Source organism: Corvus moneduloides, chromosome 17 (genome assembly GCF_009650955.1).
Source record: "Corvus moneduloides isolate bCorMon1 chromosome 17, bCorMon1.pri, whole genome shotgun sequence".
Lineage (NCBI taxonomy): Eukaryota > Metazoa > Chordata > Aves > Passeriformes > Corvidae > Corvus > Corvus moneduloides.
Window position 1 is genome coordinate 4,278,930 of NC_045492.1, and position 20,738 is coordinate 4,299,667.

Sequence of the window (20,738 nt, forward strand, 5' to 3'; positions counted from 1 at the left end):
CTTGCAGAGCCGGCTCGTTTCGCAAGCTGGTCGCACGTCAGCCGCCAGCGAGCGCCGGCTCCCGGCAGGAACACGCAGGGAAGCGCCTGAGCAGAGCTGACAGCGAGACAAAGCCCTTTGGGGCTCTCTGGGTAATCGCTGGCTTCGCCACAGCTGAAATCTGCAGCGCAGCGAGCCAGACGCTGAGATGCCCTGTCGTCCCCGGGAGCAGCACCGCCGGCTGCTGCCAGCCGGCAGCGGGAGGCACGAATGCCTCGCGGAGCTCCTCCAGCCAGAGGCATCTCCCTGGATGCAGGAGCTTGGGGGGCTCCGGGATTTGAGGTGTCCTTGCAGGGGCTGAGGGCACCCTCTGCTCATGCTTCTCTGTTCTTCACCCTGAGGGATAGGAGCGAGGATCCCTGACTTTCCCCTCACTGTCACAAAAAGGGGACAAACCTTACAGCCCCAATTACAGCAGGAGCCACTTCTGCTTGCAAAACAGAGGGGGAAAAAAAGTGCTGAATTAGGTTTAAAACCTCTGCAAAATTAAAGCTTCATAAAAGGGTCTCCATTATCACGTACCCTGAACCAGAGAAGTTTTGGCCCCTGTAAAGCACAAAGACCAGGACAGGTTAGTCTGTGAGCATCCCGTATCCAGACACAAGCCCACAGGAGAGGAGAGCCAGTTGCCGCGCTGCTGCAGCATGGCATGGCATGGCACGGCACGGCATGGCATGGCATGGCATGGCATGGCATGGCATGGCATGGCATGGCATGGCATGGCATGGCATGGAATGGGTCCCTTTGCTTCCCTGGTGAGGAACAGAGAGACAAAACCACCCTGAAACCATCTTGTGCAAAGCCGATGCAAACCACAGATGTGCAGAGCAGTGTGTTAACCTGCCGGGGAGCCTCAGCTCTTATTCCCAGGATCCGAGGGGTTATCTCAACCCTGCTCAGGGCAGGGAGACGGGCTGGATCTCCTCCCACACTGGCCCCTTATCATCGCCCTGAGGAGAAAACAGAGCTGGGACAGAGAGTTCAGGGCAGAAGCAAGAGCAGTGAGCACCCCTGAAGTGAAGCTCCCAGGCCGGGCTGGCTCCCCTCATCCCGGGCGGATGGACGCGGTGGCTCTGGGCCGGGCACATCCCATCTCCCGGCTGTGGATGCCGTGGCTCCGGGCCGGGCACATCCCATCTCCCGGCTGTGCATGCCGTGGCCCCGGGCCGGGCACATCCCATCTCCCGGCTGTGCATGCCGTGGCCCCGGGCCGGGCACATCCCATCTCCCGGCTGTGGATGCCGTGGCTCCGGGCCGGGCACATCCCATCTCCCGGCTGTGGATGCCGTGGCTCCGGGCCGGGCACATCCCATCTCCCGGCTGTGGATGCCGTGGCTCCGGGCCGGGCACATCCCATCTCCCGGCTGTGGATGCCGTGGCTCCGGGCCGGGCACATCCCATCTCCCGGCTGTGGATGCCGTGGCTCCGGGCCGGGCACATCCCATCTCCCGGCTGTGGATGCCGTGGCTCCGGGCCGGGCACATCCCATCTCCCGGCTGTGGATGCCGCGGCTCCGGGCCGGGAGCGCCGTCGGGCGAGGGCGCTGCGCCTCCGGGCCGGCTCCGGGCCGGCTGCGGGCGGGGAGCGCACGGGGCGGGGGGTCGGATCGGGCTGTCGGTGCCTGCGGCAGGGCGGCAATCGCGGGTAACCTGCATCGGGGTGGGAGCAGGGGTGATGAGGATGAATATGATGCGTGTAGGGGTGAGCATGGAGATGATGGGGATGAGCTTGAGAACGGGATAGGACAGCGCTGGATGTCCCCAGGAAAGGGCGCCGGCGTGGAGGGAAGCGTGGCTAATCCGGGGGCGCAGGCGCCCCACCACGATGCCCCCCACACTCATCCACCCCCGGCGCCACACCGCCCTGTCTCCACATGGAATAGACCCCACAGCTCCCCTGTGCTTTCCTTTCGGAGGCTGCTCGGAGAGCCGCCCGAAATGCGTTTTTCTCCGGGCAGGGACATCCCCCGCTCCCGCTCGCAGCCCCTTTCCCAGCTTGTGCCAACACCCCCCTCCCGCCCCCGGTACCGCATTGCGGAGCTGCCCGCTAGCGCCGGACCGGACGGGGGACATGGAGGGACATCCCGGCCCTACCGGGGCTCGACGCGATTTGGGGGCAAAAATAAGACCCCCACGGGGATCTCAGCCGTGCCTGTGCTGCGAGAGTGCTGCCGGTGGGTACCCCCATCCTCATCCTCGCTGTGTAGCGGCAGCGGGTGGACAATTAGTCGTTGTGGCTTTTAAAATGGTGTAAATCGAGGTGTTTTCTGTCACAGGAGTGGAGTGTGGGGCTGATTTTCCCCGCGGTGGCGGCTTTGCCTGCAGCGGGGATCAGCGCGGTGCTCCACAGCCGTGGGCAGGATTTGATGAGTTTGGATCAAGCCAGGAGTACATCCAGCACTTTTTTTCGGTTTTTTCTCCCCTTTTATTTGTTTGTAACGGGTTTTTTTCCCCTCCTTCACAAGAACAAAAACCTCGGGGTGCATCTGCAAACTCCCTCCATCCCTGGAGTCTGAGCACTACGGGGGAAAGCAAAACTGTGAGGAGGGGGTGAAAGCAGCCCCACCACCCCCAGACGTAAGACGACCTCTTCCCAAAAAAACGTGTCCTACCTCTCGCAAACAGCTTAATGCCACCTTCAATGGCAACCCAGCACTGCCTCGCTTTAACCCGAGGATGTGCTGTAGCCCCGACACGGAGAGGATGAACCTCCTGCCCCTGCCCTGCTTCTCCGTGGCCCCCCACGAACCAGGCCAGCCTCATCATCTATGTTTTCTCTTTATTGTTCGATATATTTATGTACCACATTATATGTTAAAGATAGATTTTTTTTTTCTGATATACATTTTTCATCTTATTTACCACAATGACACCACACGTACATTGGAAACAGCTCCACGGATCTGGTAGATTGCACAGAATGAATTGTGTCGTAGTTTTGTTCCTGTAATCCTGAACGACATCAAATCCAACCATATATATATATATTTTTTTTTTTTTTAGCTTTTCATAATTTAGAAATAACGATTGTTAAAACGAAACGAAACATAAGTCACCGAGAAGTGGACTCCAGGGCTGTGATTTCAACCAGAGGCAACACATTTGTATTCGATGGGAAGCGCCGTTCCTCGGTGCGGATTCGGATGAAAGAATCAAGCAGTCCTGACATCTGTGTGACTACGGTGTAAACATTGCAGGAAAGCAGCATCACCAGTCGTCAGCTGCTGCTTGGGCTTGTTGGGCTGGTCGTACAATCTGGGTCTCATCTACATCCATCTCTCAAAGTGTTAAAACAAAGGTCCCTGCTCCTTTAAAGACGGGTTTGCTTCCGTCTGTGAGCGCAGCGACCCAATCCCATGGGATCGGCACCTGTGTTTCAGCTCCTGAAACACTGAATTGCATATCTGTGAGGAGTGTTGAAAACTGCGACTGTTTCCCAACAGGCCGTTTGTGGGGGGCCAAGCTTCAGGCAACGAGTGAGGAGATAGGGACGGGGCACCAGATAATTTCCTTCAAAAAAATCTGAATAACAAAAAAATAGATTTAAATCTGAGCTTATTTAAAAAGACATCAGGGAGAGCACTTTCATCTCTTCTTGTTTTCCTTAATTTGCAGATTCTATGACATAGAATTTGTTGGATGCACGTAACGAAAATAATGATTCTTTCCATTAAAGGGATGCAGAATTATTTGGCTATGTGGATGTTCAGTGTGATTCTCTTCCTGCACCCGACTCCGGCCCCTCCTTAGTCTTCAGCATTGGTTCTGAAAGCCTCTATGAGGCCTTCTAAAGAGTGGATGAACCCAGAGATGCTGCAGATACCACCTATAACGAAAATGGCAACGTCAAAGAAGACGTGATGCCACAAGAGCTTCCTCCACAAGAGTTTGAGGTGGAAGAGACTGGGGAGCAGGAAACAGAGCCCTGCGCCTGTGAGGCTCCCAGTAAGACCCATCAAGAGGGCAAAATGGGGGACATAAATAGCCATGAGCAGGGTGAAAACTACCAGGGCACATCTGAGGGTGAGTCCCCAGGATTTGAGCCGCCCGTCACCCCCGTAGCAGTTGGGGAAGAAAGCCCTGTTTCCATCTTGGAAAAGGGACCGCTCCAGGACTTCTACAGCTGCAAAGAACGGCAAGGGGTATGAGAGCAAGGCTTTGGCCACCAAGAAAATATTGACTACTGCCCTAATGGTGGATGGCAAGTTGTCTGTAATGACCTCCTTGGTCTCATCAGCCCAGGTCAGGTAGGCGACCAAGGCAAAGAGTCCCTTAAGGATGCAAGCTGCTATGTGAGTCCAGTTCATCATGCAATGAAACTCCTTGGGGTTCTGCATGTTCCCCTCCAAGGAAGGCAGAAAGATCTGGGAGGTGTAGCTGAAGACAATGATGCCAATGGAGATGGGAAACTTCTTGACATCAATGTAAAACTTGACTTTGTCCCAGGCCCAGTCACGCGCCCTGGAGAGGCAGTAGGCGATCACCAGGATGTTGATGACGAAGTGGGCTAAGGTGCAGAGCAAACTGAACTTGGAGACTGCCTTGAGGTTCTTCAAGAACGCACAAGGCAGGAGCACTGCCGTGGCAATGATGGACCACGACTTCTGGGAGACGGGCAGGTTGGGGAAGCTGTTGTACATCAGGTTCCCACTGACCACCACATAGAGGATGCAGGTCATGACCAGTTCAATGATCTGAGCCACATTCACAATTCTGCCCCCGAGGGTGGGGAAGCGGGGCGCGCAGCACGCGTTCGCGATGTCCACGTAGGAGTCTCTCACCCTGACTATCTCCCCATCCTCATTCTCTTCATAAAGACAGGCAATAAGGATTTTCCCAGTGTAGCAGCAAACCACTGCAGCAAAAATTATTAAAAAGAGTCCTAGGTATCCACCATGAAGGATGGCATAGGGCAGGCCCAGAACAAACATTCCCTAGAAAGAGACAAAATAGAAACCGTGTTGCTGGGTCTTGGAGGGGCCCAGGCTGAGCACACGCAGCCGCAGCACGGCGGTCATGTGCGTGCTCTGTGTCTCGTCCGCGCACCATCACACCCACGCAGGCGGTCACACAGTCACGCCATGCAGTCGCGGCCCCGCGGTGACGCAGCCCCGTGTCCCTGTGACGTGCAGCCCCCTCAGTCACACCCGCGCAGTCACACCCGCATCATCGCACCCCCGAGCGCCCGGAACAAGCCAGCAAGGTTTTGGCGCCCGGGCTTTGCCCCAGTCTCTACTGTCTCTGTTCCCAGCCCCTCTCGGTGTGCCAAGACCTCCGTAGCTGGGGACATCCAGAGGGGCCACACTTGGCCCACTCCAGTGCAGCCCCACCAGCAGCCCAGTCACGCGCGGGGCCCCTGTCCCTCCTTGCTCCCTGACCCTGCTGGGGGCAGCCTGATGGGGTCACTGGCCAGCCCCCGCCCCGCAGAAGCTGCAGTGTCACAGGGCTGGGGCCCCTCCCTGGCGCTGTGCCCTGGTCGGGGGTGGGGGGAAAAGCAGAAAGCCGGCCTGGGGAGTTTTAATCTCCTTTTTAAAAATCTATTTCCCTTTTCCTTTCTCCCTATTATTCTCCTCTATCTTTCACCTATCTTTATTTCTTTTTTCCCCCCTTTTATTCTCTTTTTCCCCTTTTCCCCGAAGCGGGTTTGCAATCAGCTCACGGCTGCTGGCCAAGACACAGAGCATGTAAGAGGACCGGGATCAGGGAGCGCTGTCCGGCGGCCCTCGGCCGTGGCGGCGCGGCGGCGGCCGTACCTGGATGGCGTTGGTGACGTTCCATCCCGCCTCCCATGCCGTGATCTTGGGCTTGCCCTGCCCCGAGAGCTCGGAGCAGGCCTCCTTGGAGCCGGAGGGCGGCAGGGGCCCTGTGCCGTCCCGCTGGTAGTGGATGTCCCCCTCCAGGGGCGGCTCCCCGCCCTCCTCGCTGCCCTCGGACTTGAGGATGTCCATCTGCAGCCCTTGCCGATGCTCCATGTCCAGGTCGTCGCAGTGGGCGAAGCCCACCGCCTCCTCGTCGGTGGCCGCCTGGAAGCCCATCCTGGCGAACATGCCGCTCATCTTCGCCTGGGATTTGTGCGACACCGAGGTGGCCACGTTGGAGAGCTTGCTGCGGAGGAGGGTGGCCATGGCGGCGGCTCTGGTGACTCCGCTGCTCGCGGACCCTCGGGGATGCAGAGACCCGACGGGGCGGGCAGGCGGCGGGGCGGTGGACGGGACTTGGTCGCCCGGCGAGGGGCGGCTGCGGGGATCTGCTCCGAGCCGCTACCTCCTCGTGCCGGCGCAGTGCGGGCGGCTCCCGGCCGGGATGCCTCGGGGCATGACACCGCTGCGGGGGGAGCGGGCCCGCACGCCCCGCCGCCCGCTCCGCGCTGCTCCGCGCCGCTCCGCCGAGCCCCGCGGCGGGATCGGAGGGCGAATCGGGCGGGATGGGGGCTGTCAGCAGCCGGCGGATGTCACCAGACGGGCAGCGCAAGCCCCTGGCAGAGCGCGCCGCGTCTCCATCGCAGTGCGCCCACCTCGCGGAGAGAAGAGGAGAGGGGAGAGAATTGCTGCATTTCTGGGGGAGGTACCAGCCTCCCCGGCCAAGCCCAGCCCCCCGCACTCCCCCCCCGCCCCACCCACGCCCGCCGGGCCCCGCCAGCAGCGCCGCAGCCCGGGACCCCCCCCCCGCACCCGGCTCCGCATCCCCTGCGCTGCCCGCCCTGCCCCTCACCTGCCCCGCACTCGCCCGCAGGCCTCCGGCCGCCAGCCCCTTCCCCACGGAGAAACAAAAGAGCCCTGCTGAGGAGGTGGACAGGCAGCTTTCGACAGGTTCTGAACGGGATTTTCCTCCTCGCACCCCCTTCTTTTTCTTTTCTCTGCCCCCCGAAACGCGCGGCTCCTTTGGAGGCGGGGGGCGGCCTGGGCAGCGGCCCCTGCCCAGGGGACTCAGCAGAGCGTGGCCACCCGCGCACAAGGAGCGAAGGCTCAGCTCTCTTTAACGATTCCTGGGATCAGGGAGCTCCAAAACCGGCGGGACAAGGGGCCCAGCTCCCGGTCGGGGCCCGCATCCGGGTGGCATCGCATCGGCACCGCACCGGTACCGCCCGGCAGCGGGGGGCACCGGCACCAGGGAGATGCTCCGTGCAGAGCTCTCGGTCCCCACCAGCCAATTCTGAGGTTCTCCTTTCTTTAAACAAAGTACCGATATTTTCCGCTTCCGTGCAAGCGCTTATGTTCGTTTGTAAGTCAAAAGCCTTACGATTTTTAATTTATTTTAATTTTTTCCGAGGTGAGCGGCCAACACAGCCAACAACGGCAACGGGAAATGCCGGTCCTGTGCTGTGGCACAGACAAGTGGAGAGTGGCAGTGGGAGCGATGGCATTTGGGGGAGGTGTGTGGGAAAGCACGTCCCCTCTGCGGCGGGAGAGCCTTTGAATCGTTGTTAAAACAAAAACAAAACAAAAAAATTATATCTATATGTTCTTTAAAAGGCGCGTGGGGGGAGGAATTTCTGTTACCTTTGCTATTTTGGAAGGCAAAAGAAGAACATTATTTTACTACAGATGGGAGGAAAAGCCACCACTAAATTATTTCCTAATATCGTTGTTGAGGGAGCAGGGAGAGAGCGCTCAGGCTGCGGTTGCAGGTGGGATCCGGTACCGAACAGAGATGGGGAAAAAAACCCGATTCCTAGGAAAAAAACCTTAAATAACCTCCTTAAATACCTTTTAAATTTTTTTCCCAGTCACAATCCAAAAGCAAATTGGGTGCAAAAAGGTTGAAGGGCGCAAAAAACCAGAAAAAACCTAAAATATCCCCGGTGAGAGCTGTAGCCTTAAGGGGTCTCTCGGCCGCTGCTCCCGGCGGAGGGATGGGGAGCTGCTGCTACAGCCGGCCCCCCAAAAATAGGGGTTTTGATGGCAGCAGAGGAGAAGGGCGACTGAGCGTAGCGCATCCTTGGCTTTGCGTGGGAATTATTACATGTCAGTGCACAAATAGGTCGAGAAAACCGAGCGGGGCACGGCTTCGCCTCGGGTTTAGCAGCGTCTAAGGGCTGGGATTTAACGGGCGAAAGTGAAAAGCTCGGGCCGTCCCCGCTGCCCTCGGCTGCCGCAGCCGCCGTCTCGCCTCTTCACAGCCCGGGAAAACCACTGCTACGACGGACACCTTGAGGGACTCGTCCAACGATTCCTTTTTCTTTTTTATTAACATTAATTTTTATTCATCCTAAGACGAGTTCGTTATGAAGGAAGACGTGAAGGAGCTCTGTTTCTGGAGGCTGCAGGGGGCATCAGGGAAGAAGGAACGAAAATGCATCCAAACCTCTGTCTGGTGCGTGATTATTTCCTCAAATAGCCCTGACACATCCCCGCCCCTGCCCCGGCACCCCCGAACGTCGGCTGGGAGACCCAAAATGGTCCCACCGGGCATCGCGCCGCACCCCAGCCAGCAGCCCTCGATGCCGGGGGATGGAGGGGGTTCCACTGGGAGCCACCCAGCTGACCTTTAAGGTCCCTTCCAACCCAAGCCTTTCTATGATCACGCCAAGGGTGGAGGAAGCGGGCTTTCGGCTCTTCGTTGAGCATCCACAATGTCACGGATGGGTCGGGCTCGGGAGATAGCGCTTAGAGAAAAAAAAAAAATCCCTAACCGAAATAAATAATAATATTAAAAAGCCCCAACAAACAAAACAAACAAACAAAACCGGAACAAAAAAACCAAACCGACAGAAAACCAACCAATAAAAAAAACTCTAACCAAGAAAAGAAAAAAAAAAAAACAAAAAGTCACAGGGAGCTTGAAAATAAGCCCAGGATGGTGGGGCCGGTGCGCAGAGAATGCCCCGGGGCAGGGGCTGCCTTGCGAGAGCCGTGGCACCCTCCGTGCGCTCGGCGGGCTTGGGCCGTTCCGCCGGCCGGGGATGCCCGGGGGTCAGGGGTCGCTTTTCCCCCTGCTGTACGGGGCCGTGCCCGTTTCTTGCCCGGGGGACCCCTCAAGCCGAGAGCCCACGGAGCGCCGGGGGGGCTGCCGAGCCTCGTGGGACCCCGAGGTGAGTGGGAAACTGTGAGGGGTGCGAGGATGCGCGGGGAAGCAGAGGATGCTGAGGGGTCAGGGTCTGGGGGCTCCGAGGGATACAGGAGCTGGGCGTGCCGCTCTGCCCCCCCGGTTTTAACGCCGAGAGCTGAGCCCGCACCCGCCTCCCCTGTCCCCACTGGCGGGGCGCACCTCGGAACCTCCCCCGCCACCCCCTGCCCGGCTGGGAACACCCACCCGGGTCCCTCTGCCTCCGGGACGCCGGCTCGCTCCTGCCCCGTTTCCAGGAGAGGGAGAAAAAGATTTTCTGTAGCAGCGGCTGGAAAAAAAAGACTTTTCCTCCCTTCCCCTCCCCCCGAACTAATACCGGCGGCTGAAATCGGGGAGAAAGCACAAAAATAGGAACGGGGGCGGAGGGAAGGGCTACGGGACACAGAAAGAGGGAGAGCAAGAGAGGAAAACCCGGAGAGATGGAGAGGAGGGTCGGGGCATTTACCTCTGCTTCTCTCCCCATCGCTGCCCGCAGCGCGCCGGGGAAGGCTGGAGGGGCGGCTGGATGGACGGACGGACGGACGGATGGAGGCAGCCGCGACACTCCTGGGCTCTCTCTAACTCCCAATTAACCCAAGCAGGATAACGGTGCCAGACCTTATCCAAAGGTTAGCGGCTCTCAGGGGGGCGTTTGAGCTGCAAATCGTTTCAGCCGAAGCTAAAAAGGCGAGAGCGAGCCCGCGAACGAGCGGCAGCCTCCCCTCTGCCAGCGCTGACGCCGGGGGGCTCTGGCACTATCTTCTTTCTCTGCAGCCGCTCCCCGGGGCGGGCTGAGGGTCTCCTGTACCCCCCCGAGCAGCCCTAGGGGTGTGCAGCTCTGCTCCTGCGGGGAGCAGCTCGTCCAGACCCCACCATCCTCCCCTGGCACGTCCAAGCCGGAGGAGCGACTCTGCCTTATCTCTGCAGAGCAGGCTCGTGAGGGTTGTGGCTGGGTCTTCTGATTAATAAACGGAAGGGAAAAAGCTATTTGTGGTCAAAAATCACTTAAAGCAAGCCAGGAAGGCCAATCCTGGATGTGCTGTCTCTCTAAATCCCTCACCACCAGCCCCTCTGCAGGTTGCTGGGCGGCATAGAAGGTGCTGCTTGCACGAAGGTGCAGTTATTTGGGAGAAGGATGGGCATCACTCCTAGTTCACTGCTCAGTCAGGCTCCAAGCCCCCAAAGGATTTGATTCTCAAGGGCCTTGGGGGACTGTGAACTGCTACAAACACACCAGACTGCAAATTGTGACCATATGAAAAAAGGAGATGTGCAAATCCTGAATGTTCACCCTCATCCTCCCCTGTAACACTCGGGGAAAACGTGGGTGTCCAAATGCAGGTGTGTAACCCCCTGATTCCTGCTCAGCCTCCTGGCCAATGCCACAATATTTCCCCACACCTTTCTAACCTGCTGCAGGGCACCTCCAGCACAGATGCCAGGCTGCAGAGACAGGAAGGCCGAGGGGCACCTTCTGGCCAGCCAGCCAAGAAAATTCCATGGTCACATCTGCCCAAGGAGCAAACTTCATGCAGGTCAGCAGGCACTCTTGGAGCAGCAGCCACCCCTCTGGACACGTCCATGTCCACCCAGGGAGGCGATCCCAGGAGTTGGGAGTTATTCCACCTTCCTCCAGCCGTTGCCAAAAGCAGCTCCTCCGTTTATGGCCAGGCCGATGCCACCCCAGCAGCACCAGCAATGCACAGGCACAAGAGGCTGCACAGCACTGCCCTTCATCCCAGCTCGGCCTCCTCATCCCCGCTCCAGCACCGTGCTGGGAAACTCTGACAGGATAATGAAGAGTTGCATGATATACTATAAAAAGGCAATTAGATAAACTGCTGGATTGGGACCAGCTCCTGTGACCTAGTTAATAGCCCTGGGAATTTTGGGCTGTTAGGGAAGGAAAAGGCATTGCTGTCAGGACGTGGTGCAGAGTGAGTGGGTTTTGGAGGGGAGGGAGGGCTGTGGGCTGCAGCACAGGGTGCTGGAATGCCCCAAGCTTTGGGTTCTCCCTCCTGGTCGTGTTTAGAGCTCGTCAGCAGCTGTGAGTGAAAGTACAAAGTGAAAACTCTGGATGTAGAATCAAAGAAGCTGCTGCTGGGTTTGTGCTCTGGCTGTTGGGGCTGGATCCACAGGACAGTGCTCAAGACAAAGACAGCTGCAGCCACACTGACAGATACTCTGCAGTAAAATAACCATAACAGAGCGAAATCCAAAGGCAAAGTCTCCAGGAGAAAGCCCGCAGTGGATGTCCCCTCTTTATTTCATTTTTTTTACTGAACAGAAAATGGCTGCCTAAATTAAAGACTTATAAAAAAAAGACCACACATATAAAGGACTGGGAATATCATAATTTTAGATTAATGTGTATTATGATAAGAAAATTTTACTATATGTAGAAAAAAAAAAGGCTTCTTGATTTAACCTCACTATTTGCAAAATAAATAACTTCTGATCTGTAATTTGGGATACAATTTGTACAAGAATTGCTGTGATTTCTGCTTCCCCTGGGGAAAAGCCTTGATAAACCATTATCACCTATAAACTAAAAATTAATTTGCAATTTGAGCACAACACATTCCCAAAAACACTTTCAATAGGTTGGAATAATGTTTGTCTTTATGCTTCATGTCAAAATTAAGTGGTAGCCACTGGGTACCAAATTCCCAACTCACTACACAAGTAGTATTGTTCCCATGAGCTTTAACAGCATTTTCACTGACTTAATATGTAAAGCTTCATCACTGTCAAATTAAATATTCATATATGTACTTGCCCTTGTATTTCACAGGAAATGACTGTGGACTAGGAAAGGAAGGTGCACACTTCATTGTTGCCAAGCTTTTTAGTATCAACTTTCAAATAAAAAGCTCTTCTGCTGCAGTTGTAGAGGCTGTAACAAACAGTGACTGGTCTGTACAGGAAATTTCTCCCTGTGGCCAGATGATGCCCCAGTACTGGAGAGTTTTTATATAATCTATATTTTTTTCTTATTCTTTTAATATTGTTTTTTCTTAATTGTATTTAATCTGTGTGTGCTGTGGGAAGGGCCTTTCAGAGCAGAGGGCTGGCCGGCAGCCAGCCTGCCTTTGGGGTGTTTCTTGTCAGGAGGGCTCAATCTCAGCCTGTTCCATCCCCCATCTGTCCGTTTTCCTTCTTCCTTTATGTGTTCATTTCTGATAAAAGCAGGTCAGCAACACACAGTTACTCACATCTCCTGCAAACTTCTTCCAGCTCTACCCAAAAGCCAAGAGGAGCTCTTTGGGAAACCCCAGCCCCTGCTTTGTGATATTCCTGACACCTCAGGCAAGGCTATCAAGGGAAGGCAGTAGGCACAGGTTTGTGTATCTTCCTTTAACAGGACCTCTCTCAGTGTTTTGGAATGACAGAAACCAGGTTCACCTAAGCCAGGGACTGGAGCTACTGGCAAAATTGCAGTTGGGTCTCTGGACCTGACTCCCACACCAGTTTGTGGAGTCTCACATGCGGAGGGTGCTGTTTCCCACAGCAGGATTTGGATGTGCAGCCTCTGAGTGCAGGTATCATCAATTAGTCGGGTCTTTTTTCTAGAGGGCAAAAATAAACTCCAGGTAAAGGATACAATCAAAACCTGAGCCCAGAAAAACACCACGTGAAGCTGCTTCTGTGACCTAAGGAAAGCCAAAGGGCAAAGCGAGGTACGCCACAGCTTGATCGAAAGGGAAGGAGAGCTCAGGCCACAGCAACACTTCCCGTGCTGCTGGAGAGGATGAGACAGAAAACCTCACCTCGTGCTGCTGCCACTGAGTCCCCTGAATGCCCACTGCCAGCTGAGGGGATGCTGGTGCTTGTGGACGAGGACTGGATTCTGCACTCGCCTTGGCTGCCCCTGCTCTGCAGTGCGGGCAGAGTCCTGCTTTTAGCAAAGAAAGCAAAAAAAAAAAAGAGAAAAAACCTCTTTTTGCAGGGAGGCTCCACACACATCATTCCCTTTTATCCCACAATGCCAGTGTGAGCAGTGCAATGCACAGTGCTGGGAAAATTCACTGTAGCACAGGGAGGGTGTGAGTGCCCAGCTCTCTGCGGCCAGAGGGGGACTTGGCACGGGGCAGACCCAGCCCTCCTGGTCCTGCACTGAGAGGGTGCAAGGAGCTCCAGTCACCTGTGTCCAACGCAAGCAATACCTGCTTGTTTTTTACATGTCTCAGAGAGACCAGCTCATCACATTTTCTTAGTCTGCTGTTGCAGGGGTGCCCATAATAACCCTCGATACCTGACAGTGCTGGCAGCTCCTCCGTGGTGACTCCAGAGCCAGTCACGGGGACAGCACTCAGTAATTACAGCCTAAATGTAGCATTTCTATAGAGTTTCTCAAATACTCTGACCTGAAAAGCTTTCCTGTCAGTGTTTCAGACTAGCAAAGCTGGGACAGGGTAATATTATTGTCCTCACAAGCAGGCAAGCAGCCAGTTCCTTGTCCAGAGGCACCAGAAGAGTCCAGCCAGCCCCAGGAGCCTCAGCATCAACCCCACAGGCAGAACACCAGATCTTCGCAGAGGGGCCTTCCTTCTTTCATCTAGGATAATGTACAGAAAGAGAACAGGTACTAGGGCAGGACTGAAATTATCCCTTGCCAGGAGACAATAAGGAAGCAACAGACCATGAGCTGGAAATCACAGCTGCAGCAGAGGATGTATTTTTGGTGACGCAGCAGAACAGTGCACAGCTGTGCAGCTCCCACTGACACACAGCAAATCTCTCAGCAAAATAGAAATTTCACCTGTTACCACTGCAGCAAACCTCCTGTGGGGATTTTGGTCACTTCCTGGTGGGATGCTCTGCTCCATAACAGGCAGAATTGGGTGCAGGACTGGGCAAGGTGCAGGCAGGGTGGTTCTCACCAGGGTCTGCTCTGCGGCTGCCAGGAACCCAAGGGTCTCTGCTTCATGGGTATTACAGGGACAGATTCTGTGCCTTTCCATGAATTTAGCTTAAGCCTTCAAATTAAGAGAGGAGGGCAAATGGGATTTAAAAATATTCGCAAATAAGTACCTTCTGGGCACTCAAGCAGCATTTCTGCCCACTGCCTCCATCCTTGCAGTGAGCAGAGAGCAGCAGCACAGGGTGGCTGCCCGAGGCTCAGAGGTGCTCGTGGTACCAGCACCACCCCGCCCCTGAGCACTCCAGGAGCCCAGCCCAGCGTGGTGCATTCTTTTGGGACACACAGCAGGATATGGAGGGGACTTTACCCTCCCCTGCTGCTGCTTTTCCATCAGGAAGGAAACTCAAACACGGGGGAGCCTTGCTTTTTTTTTGCTGTTCTCCCACACCACTTTCCTCCTGGGACAGCTCCTAATAAAGGGGACAAGCTGGTTCATGAAGTGCGTCGCTGCATCCCGTGAAGGAGTCCATGGATGCACCAGCTGGGCTCACTCTTTGTGCCTCAGGAGCTTCCCAAACCCACTCAGGACTACCAAGACTTCAGGCACCTCTACAGCTTTATGTGGGGATCCAAGGATCTTCAGCAAATAAAATAACCAATATTTTAGCCACATTTATATGTTTTCATCCATTTGTACCTTGCTGTAGGCCTCTGTAAATGCCTACCAAAATATTTATTTCACAGGAGAGTTTTAAGCAGTCTTTAAACTTTGAAACTCTGACTTAGCAGTCAGTAATCTCAAAGTATTACTATTAAAAATACAGTTCTCCTAATAAACCTTTTGGCATCACAACACTATCTGCTTTTAATAGAACAGTACTTCTTAAGCAATTTAGTTAATTTGATTTATGACAAAAAGAAATTTGGAGAGTGTGAAACCTCAGGAAGAGAACAGCAGGGAAGGCAGCTCTGTGATTACCTCCCCCTGCACACATGTAAACTGCAGATGAGGTAAATTAACAATGAGACTTAAAGTTACTACTTCTCCACGTTAGAAAGCTGAGTGAGAGGAGACTGCAAGGCTGGGAAAGGAGAGGGCTGTGCTGTCCCACAGCAGGACTGTGATTCAGGATAGACCTTCCAGTACCAAAACACCTCATCCTAGCTATTAAATAGACATGTGGTGGTTGCACTGGGTAGAAGATCCTCAAGACTTGTTTCCTAAGGCTTGAAAATGTCATTGAACTCACCAAACTGGGCACAGCACTCCCAGTTTTTCCCTGAGGAGCTGACATCCTCCCTGTCACATCAAAGGTCTTCTGCTGTTAAACTGGACACTTGGTTTTGCCAAAAACTTCTCTATGTGGTGCAAACCCCTGACGGGGAAAGGGAAACCTGGGATTCCAAATTTCCAACTTGTGCAGGAAAGCAGAGATTAAGCTTCCTTGTTCCATTTCAGGCACTGTAGCTCTGTCACTGTAGATAAATCACTGGAGCCCGGTTCAGCTCACATCCCAACTGATAATAGGACAGAAGTGCCCAGAGCGAAAGTTAAAGTAGAGGGTCTCACATTCCTTGGTCTCTCTAGGTTTGATTCTTTCTACAGACCAGGATTCCTTTCTGGGCACCTGACGTTCCCTCTATTACCTTGCTGTCGCTGCAACAGAGCCCTGCACATGGAGCCCCTCCTCACCCCATGGATCCACCACTGGCCATGCTGGAGGCTTCTGCACTTCCCAATCCATGCTCCTCCCTTCTACTGTCCCTTCTTTCCTGTCCCAGGGAGTGTCAATCCTGATGTCCCCCCTCCCAGCCCCTGCGAGGTGACCTGAGTGACACCGCTGAACTAGAGGGGCCAGAGGTAACATTTATTTGCTCTCATTAACAGATAATTACTGAGGGCTCTGAAGCTGTCAGATCTGATAAATGGACATTAAAATAGTCCTTATCTTCCTTCACTTTTGCAGTTTCCCTCAGAACAGGGCACCGAGCTCTATCTGGGAAGGTTGAGGGTGACCTTACAAGCCCCTGTCTCCACAGAGGCTGCTAAAAGCAGCATGTTCTCCTGCTGAGTCAAACCCCGTATCTGTTCAGATCACCACCCATGGCTTCTCAGTTTGTTTGTACCCATCCGTCAAATCTTTCCAAGGAAATTCAATCTTTAGAATGATTTTCCCATTAACCTTCACCACAGAAAGCCACCAGAAAGAGCAGTGAAACAGTCACATTCAAAACCAGCTCTCAGAGCAACCAAACAGCTGCTGGGTGGAAACTCTGGGGCAATGTGAGAGGCTGCAACAAACCAAAAGGGACCATTACCCAAGGAAACAGCAGCTGAAAAGCGACTATTACCCAAATAAACTTCTTGAAAGGCCAGTTCTGAAGCAGGGAGGAGGTCAGAGCAGATAATCCCATGTCTCCAGGAGCTCAGGTGGTGCCCTGCAACAAGACGGGGTGTCTGCAGAACCATCAGCAGGGCTGAAAGCAGGGAAATAAGTCAATAATTGTGTAATCACTAGCATCTTACTTTTTTTAAATGAACCTGTAGGATGAGGGTTTCCCCCAGCACCCTCCCTCTCCTCTTTTTCCCAGAGCTCATCTTTCACTTTGTCATGCAATTCCCAGCTGGCCAGCTGCAGCCTGCCTCGATCCCTTTTCCATTACACACTCGGCTGAGCCGAGGACGAAAGGGCCCCCGGATTCCAGCGAGAAGGTAATTAATTGACTTTCTGCTCTCGTTGCTATGCGGCAAAGGTGGAAGCCGCAGCAGCTACAGTTCATTTTTAATCCTGGAAGATTAGTCACAAATGGCATCATTACCGGGGTGATCAGCTGCCCCAATAAAGACACTGGCTCAGGGAAGGGGTGTTCTCGGGAAGAGGAGGGCTGTGAGGAAGAGACCTGGAGCTATGAGTAACATGCCCACCCCCTGTTAACCCGTCAGCCAGGTGTTAATTCTGTAGCTCATCTCGGTAGTCTTTTCCTCTGTATCTTAAATCTGCCCTAACCTCCAGGCTGGGCAGAGAGCAGAACCACCACTGCTTTGCTGGCTGGTGTCAGCCGCAAGCCACACATTCCAGGTAGGAGCAAAAAAAATCACTTCTTGGAGCTGAAAATAAGTGGCTGATTGGATATGCTGTCCCTGGCAGTGTCCAAGGCCAGGTTGGACAGGGCTTGGTGTCACTTGGTCCGGTGGAAGGTGTCCCTGCCCATGGCAGGGGGGTGGAGTGAGATGTTCTCCAAGGTCCTTCCCAACCCAAACCATTCTGTGATTCTGTGCCTGTGCCATGTGCCCAGCTCAGGCGAGCACCTTTCCCTGTTGTGGCAGCAGTGCTGTGCCCTTGGAGGTACAGACATCACCAAAATCAGCTTCTTAGTGTGATAGAATGGCAAATTCTATCAAAAACTTTTAGAAGATCATTTTTCAGATCAAAATACTAAAAACTATTCTCTAGCTGAGACGGCAGGACCAATTACATGCAGAAAATTATAGATATGCTGAAAATATGTTTGAATTTTGACTCTAGACATACACTGGAAATTAATTCCTTTCTCTTCAGCAGCAAAGAAGTAATGGCAAAAATATATCTGTTATTTGGGCACATTCATCCAGGTAAGGGCTTCTCACTGCGTTGGAATTTGACTCCCCTGAGTAATCAGCTGGTTCTCGACAGCCCCCCCTGGCTTTTGGTGATTTCTCACTTCCCAGCAGCACGATGCCTCCAGCCCCACAGGGCCTCCCGTGCTATTTGCCTGAGAAGGTCAGCAGCAGAACAAATATTTGCTCTTCCTGTGTCTCATTGAGGGCTTTATAAGAATTAAAGTTTTACTTTATGGTCAAATTCTGTATCTCTCTCTCTGTTTTTTTCCAGGTTCCTTGTCACTCTGGGATTGTTTCCTTTGATTTTCAGGTAGTACCAATGCCATTTTGTCAGCACACAGGACCTTGCTGTGATCCAAGCCTTAGTGATAGCACAGAAAATACTATTTTAATAGAATCACAGAATGGTTTGGGTGGGAAGAAACTTTAAAATCTCATTCCAACCTTCTGCCACAGGCAGGGACACCTTCCACTGTGCCAGGTTGCTCCAAGCCCCATCCAACCTGGCCTCGGGCACTTCCAGGGATGGGGGTCTCTACAGGAATGCCTTGATGTGGGGCCAGACTAAACACATCTATAACAACAGAAGGGATTCTTCTGCCTGGGTGCCTTGTCCTCCACTCAACAGGGGAAGTTCAGCATTTCCCACTCACTCGTGTCCCGGGACAGACTCACCTGTGCATTGAGGGCTCGGTTTTCGTCAGCCTCCAAGCACTGCATGAGGAGCACGCAGGGGCTCCTGCAGAACGTGCTGAGGGTGGAAGGAGGGTTAATGGCCATGAGGTGAAAGCTGCCATTGGAAACAAGGCAGGAATCCTCTTCTCACTTCTGGCCAGGGCCATCATCAAATTTACAACGCCTGTAAAAGCACAAGGCTCCCTCCCCTGCCAGCAATCCCAGCAGAGCTGTTTCATTCCTCTAAGGTGTCAGCTGCTCTCCCACACGGACCTGAGCGCAGGATTCACGCACAGGGGGCTGTGGAGGGGCCTCAGCTGCAACTACAGCAGGAGTAAAAGCACATCGTTAAAGGTGTCGGCTCACAGCACACGGCTGGGGCGAGGCACAGATTCATTTTCACCTTTCTGAAACTGTTGCAAAGCCTGAAAGTAATTTCTTTCACCATTCTTTGAGCCGTGTGAACTGCCTCCTTCATCCCCTGCGTGGTGTTTGCTCGGAACCTCGATGACGGTGACCCGTGTTTCTGTGCTGCTTGCAGACAGCTGGTTTTATGCGATCCTCACAACCCATGTGGCTCTACAGCAGCGTCAATGTGTGCAGACAGCAGCAGCATCCCAAGAAGCTAATTCCAGAGGTTCCCACCTCCCTCTCCGTCGCTGCATCCCAGGGATTTCTGCTGGCGTCACCGATGGCATTCAAGCCCTTACCTGCATAAGAGCCGTGCTTCTCCCTCCTCCTCCCCCTCAGCCGTCTGCTCTCAGGAACTGGGACACACCTCGGAGGTGCTCTCCAGAGCCATTCTGAAGAAAACAAAAAGCTAAAATGGGTTTTGCTGTTTGAACATTTAACAGCTCACGCAGATTTCATCAGCTTGGCGTTTACAACCCCCTGTACTTTTCCCGTGCCTGGCCAGGCATGCTGTGAGCTGTGGTTTGTACAACTGGAGCACTTCCCTGAGCCCACAGCGGGGCTGCAGAGCTGCTGCACGATGCCTCTGACGTGGGATTTGCATCAACAGAAAAGCGGTGCCTGAGGTTGTAAAGAGGAATTTCTGAATGGGCACAGCCCCGTCAGCAGAGTACTGCCTTATGAAAGAAGCAAGTTTATTTCCCGAGACGTAATAAAATGAATTGTCTTCATATGTGGAGGTGGAGAAATGCACACATATGCCTTGTACGTAGAGTCAAGAATCTCCTGAGATGGAAGGGCCCCACAAGGATCAAGTCCGAGTCCAAGTCCTGTCCCTCCCTGCACAGGGCACCCTGAAGAATCCCACCCTGTGCCTGAGAGCAGTGTCCAAGCACTCCTTGAGCCCTGGCAGCCTTGAATAGATTCATCTATTATGTACAGAATACAGTGGCTACAGTAGATTTTTTTTTTTTCCCCTGTGGAGTTACAGCAGGGTAACTGATGTAACAGATGTAATCAGGTAAACCTGATTTGGTTCAGGTTTTGTGCCCTCAGATTCTCTCTGGGGCAATTTCTGTGGGTTCCTGGGCCGATGCTGGAGGCACAGCCACTCACCAACATCCGTCCCTCCATCCATCCTTCTTCCAGCTGCCCCTTTGCTCAGGAAATCACTTTGCTCCTTGGGGGCCAATCGCAGAGGAGCAGCCAGCGCTGACTTACACCCTTCAGAAGGGTCGAGCTGGGCAGATTCAGAGTTCTGAATTTTGAACACTTTGCTGTGCTGCTGATATGCTGGGTGGGTATTGTTGGACCAAGTGCCAAACGCTCGGCCTACACAGAGCGAGGGGCTGTGATTGTGTAGATAGGAGGCCTGAAACAGTGTGAGGCAACCGGGAATTATTCCTTGCCTTATCTCCTCTGCTCAGTGCACGTCATCATCCCTGCCTTTCCCCGATCTCACAGGTCCCAGAGGACGTGGCTGCCAGTGCTGCTCACCTGATAAGGGAAGCTCCATCATGTGTGTTTGTACAGCTTCTTTCCTTATATATGTTGCATAGCCACGACTGTTACTTCACATTTCTTATACAAAAAGACACCTGGAAGACAGCACATGCAATGAACTCTGATTAAAATGCACGTCACAGCATCCACGGTGGGGACCAGGCCTGGAGGCCTCGTATTACAGCATCACATGCAAATTGCTATTTGATGGGAAGCAATATGATAATTGCCCCAGAAAAAAACTGCCTGCCCGAGAAGATGTGGTGAACACTCCCCTCTCTGCCTCTCCCTTCCCCATATTTTAGCAGCCGAGGTGAGACTTACTGGGCATTTGAAATGGGACACACTCAGCTACTGCAAATTGTGCCTGTACCCATCAGAGACATCAGCTGGGATCTGCAATTCCCTGTTGCAGAGCCCATCTTTAGCATTTAGCTATGGACTGTCCAGGGGGAAAAGGGTCAGCCTGTGATATCTCCTCAGCTGGAAACGAGGGAGGCTGGCTAAGAAGTGTCCATCACTCATTTAGTGGCCAATGTCTGATTCTCAAGTGTGGCTCTTTTTGGGCTGAAGCCACAGTCAGCAGACATTGTGAGTATCA

General features: G+C 53.8%; 1 protein-coding gene and 2 long non-coding RNA genes across 5 annotated transcripts; 1 reads left to right on the top strand and 2 right to left on the bottom strand.

Annotated features, from left to right (window-relative positions):
* Positions 1-2,799: 2,799 nt before the first annotated feature.
* Positions 2,800-6,593, bottom strand: SLC32A1 (solute carrier family 32 member 1). The gene is made up of 2 exons (XM_032127032.1): positions 5,792-6,593; positions 2,800-4,972 (listed from the first exon to the last, which is right to left on the bottom strand). Exons 1-2 carry the CDS (start codon positions 6,161-6,163, stop codon positions 3,785-3,787), a joined length of 1,560 nt encoding a protein of 519 aa, XP_031982923.1. The 5' UTR covers positions 6,164-6,593; the 3' UTR covers positions 2,800-3,784.
* Positions 6,594-6,725: 132 nt separating this feature from the next.
* LOC116452473 lies at positions 6,726-10,068 on the top strand. Of its 2 annotated transcripts, XR_004243507.1 has the most exons (3): positions 6,726-7,410; positions 8,252-8,351; positions 9,580-10,068. It is a non-coding gene; the product is annotated as an uncharacterized LOC116452473 (long non-coding RNA). The 2 variants fall into 2 exon arrangements; XR_004243506.1 differs by having other exon boundaries at positions 6,726-8,351.
* A 1,244-nt stretch (positions 10,069-11,312) lies between these two features.
* LOC116452474 lies at positions 11,313-19,166 on the bottom strand. 2 transcript variants are annotated; one of them, XR_004243509.1, is made up of 3 exons: positions 18,224-19,166; positions 16,300-16,425; positions 11,313-13,641 (listed from the first exon to the last, which is right to left on the bottom strand). It is a non-coding gene; the product is annotated as an uncharacterized LOC116452474 (long non-coding RNA). The 2 variants fall into 2 exon arrangements; XR_004243508.1 differs by having other exon boundaries at positions 11,313-16,425.
* Positions 19,167-20,738: the final 1,572 nt, after the last annotated feature.

Coding starts and splice junctions, on each gene's coding strand:
- SLC32A1 (XM_032127032.1), bottom strand. CDS start 6,163: ATGGCCACCCTCCTCCGCAGCAAGCTCTCCAACGTGGCCACCTCGGTG. Junction 4,973..5,791: donor ACGTCACCAACGCCATCCAG/GTACGGCCGCCG, acceptor GTCTCTTTCTAG/GGAATGTTTGTTCTGGGCCT.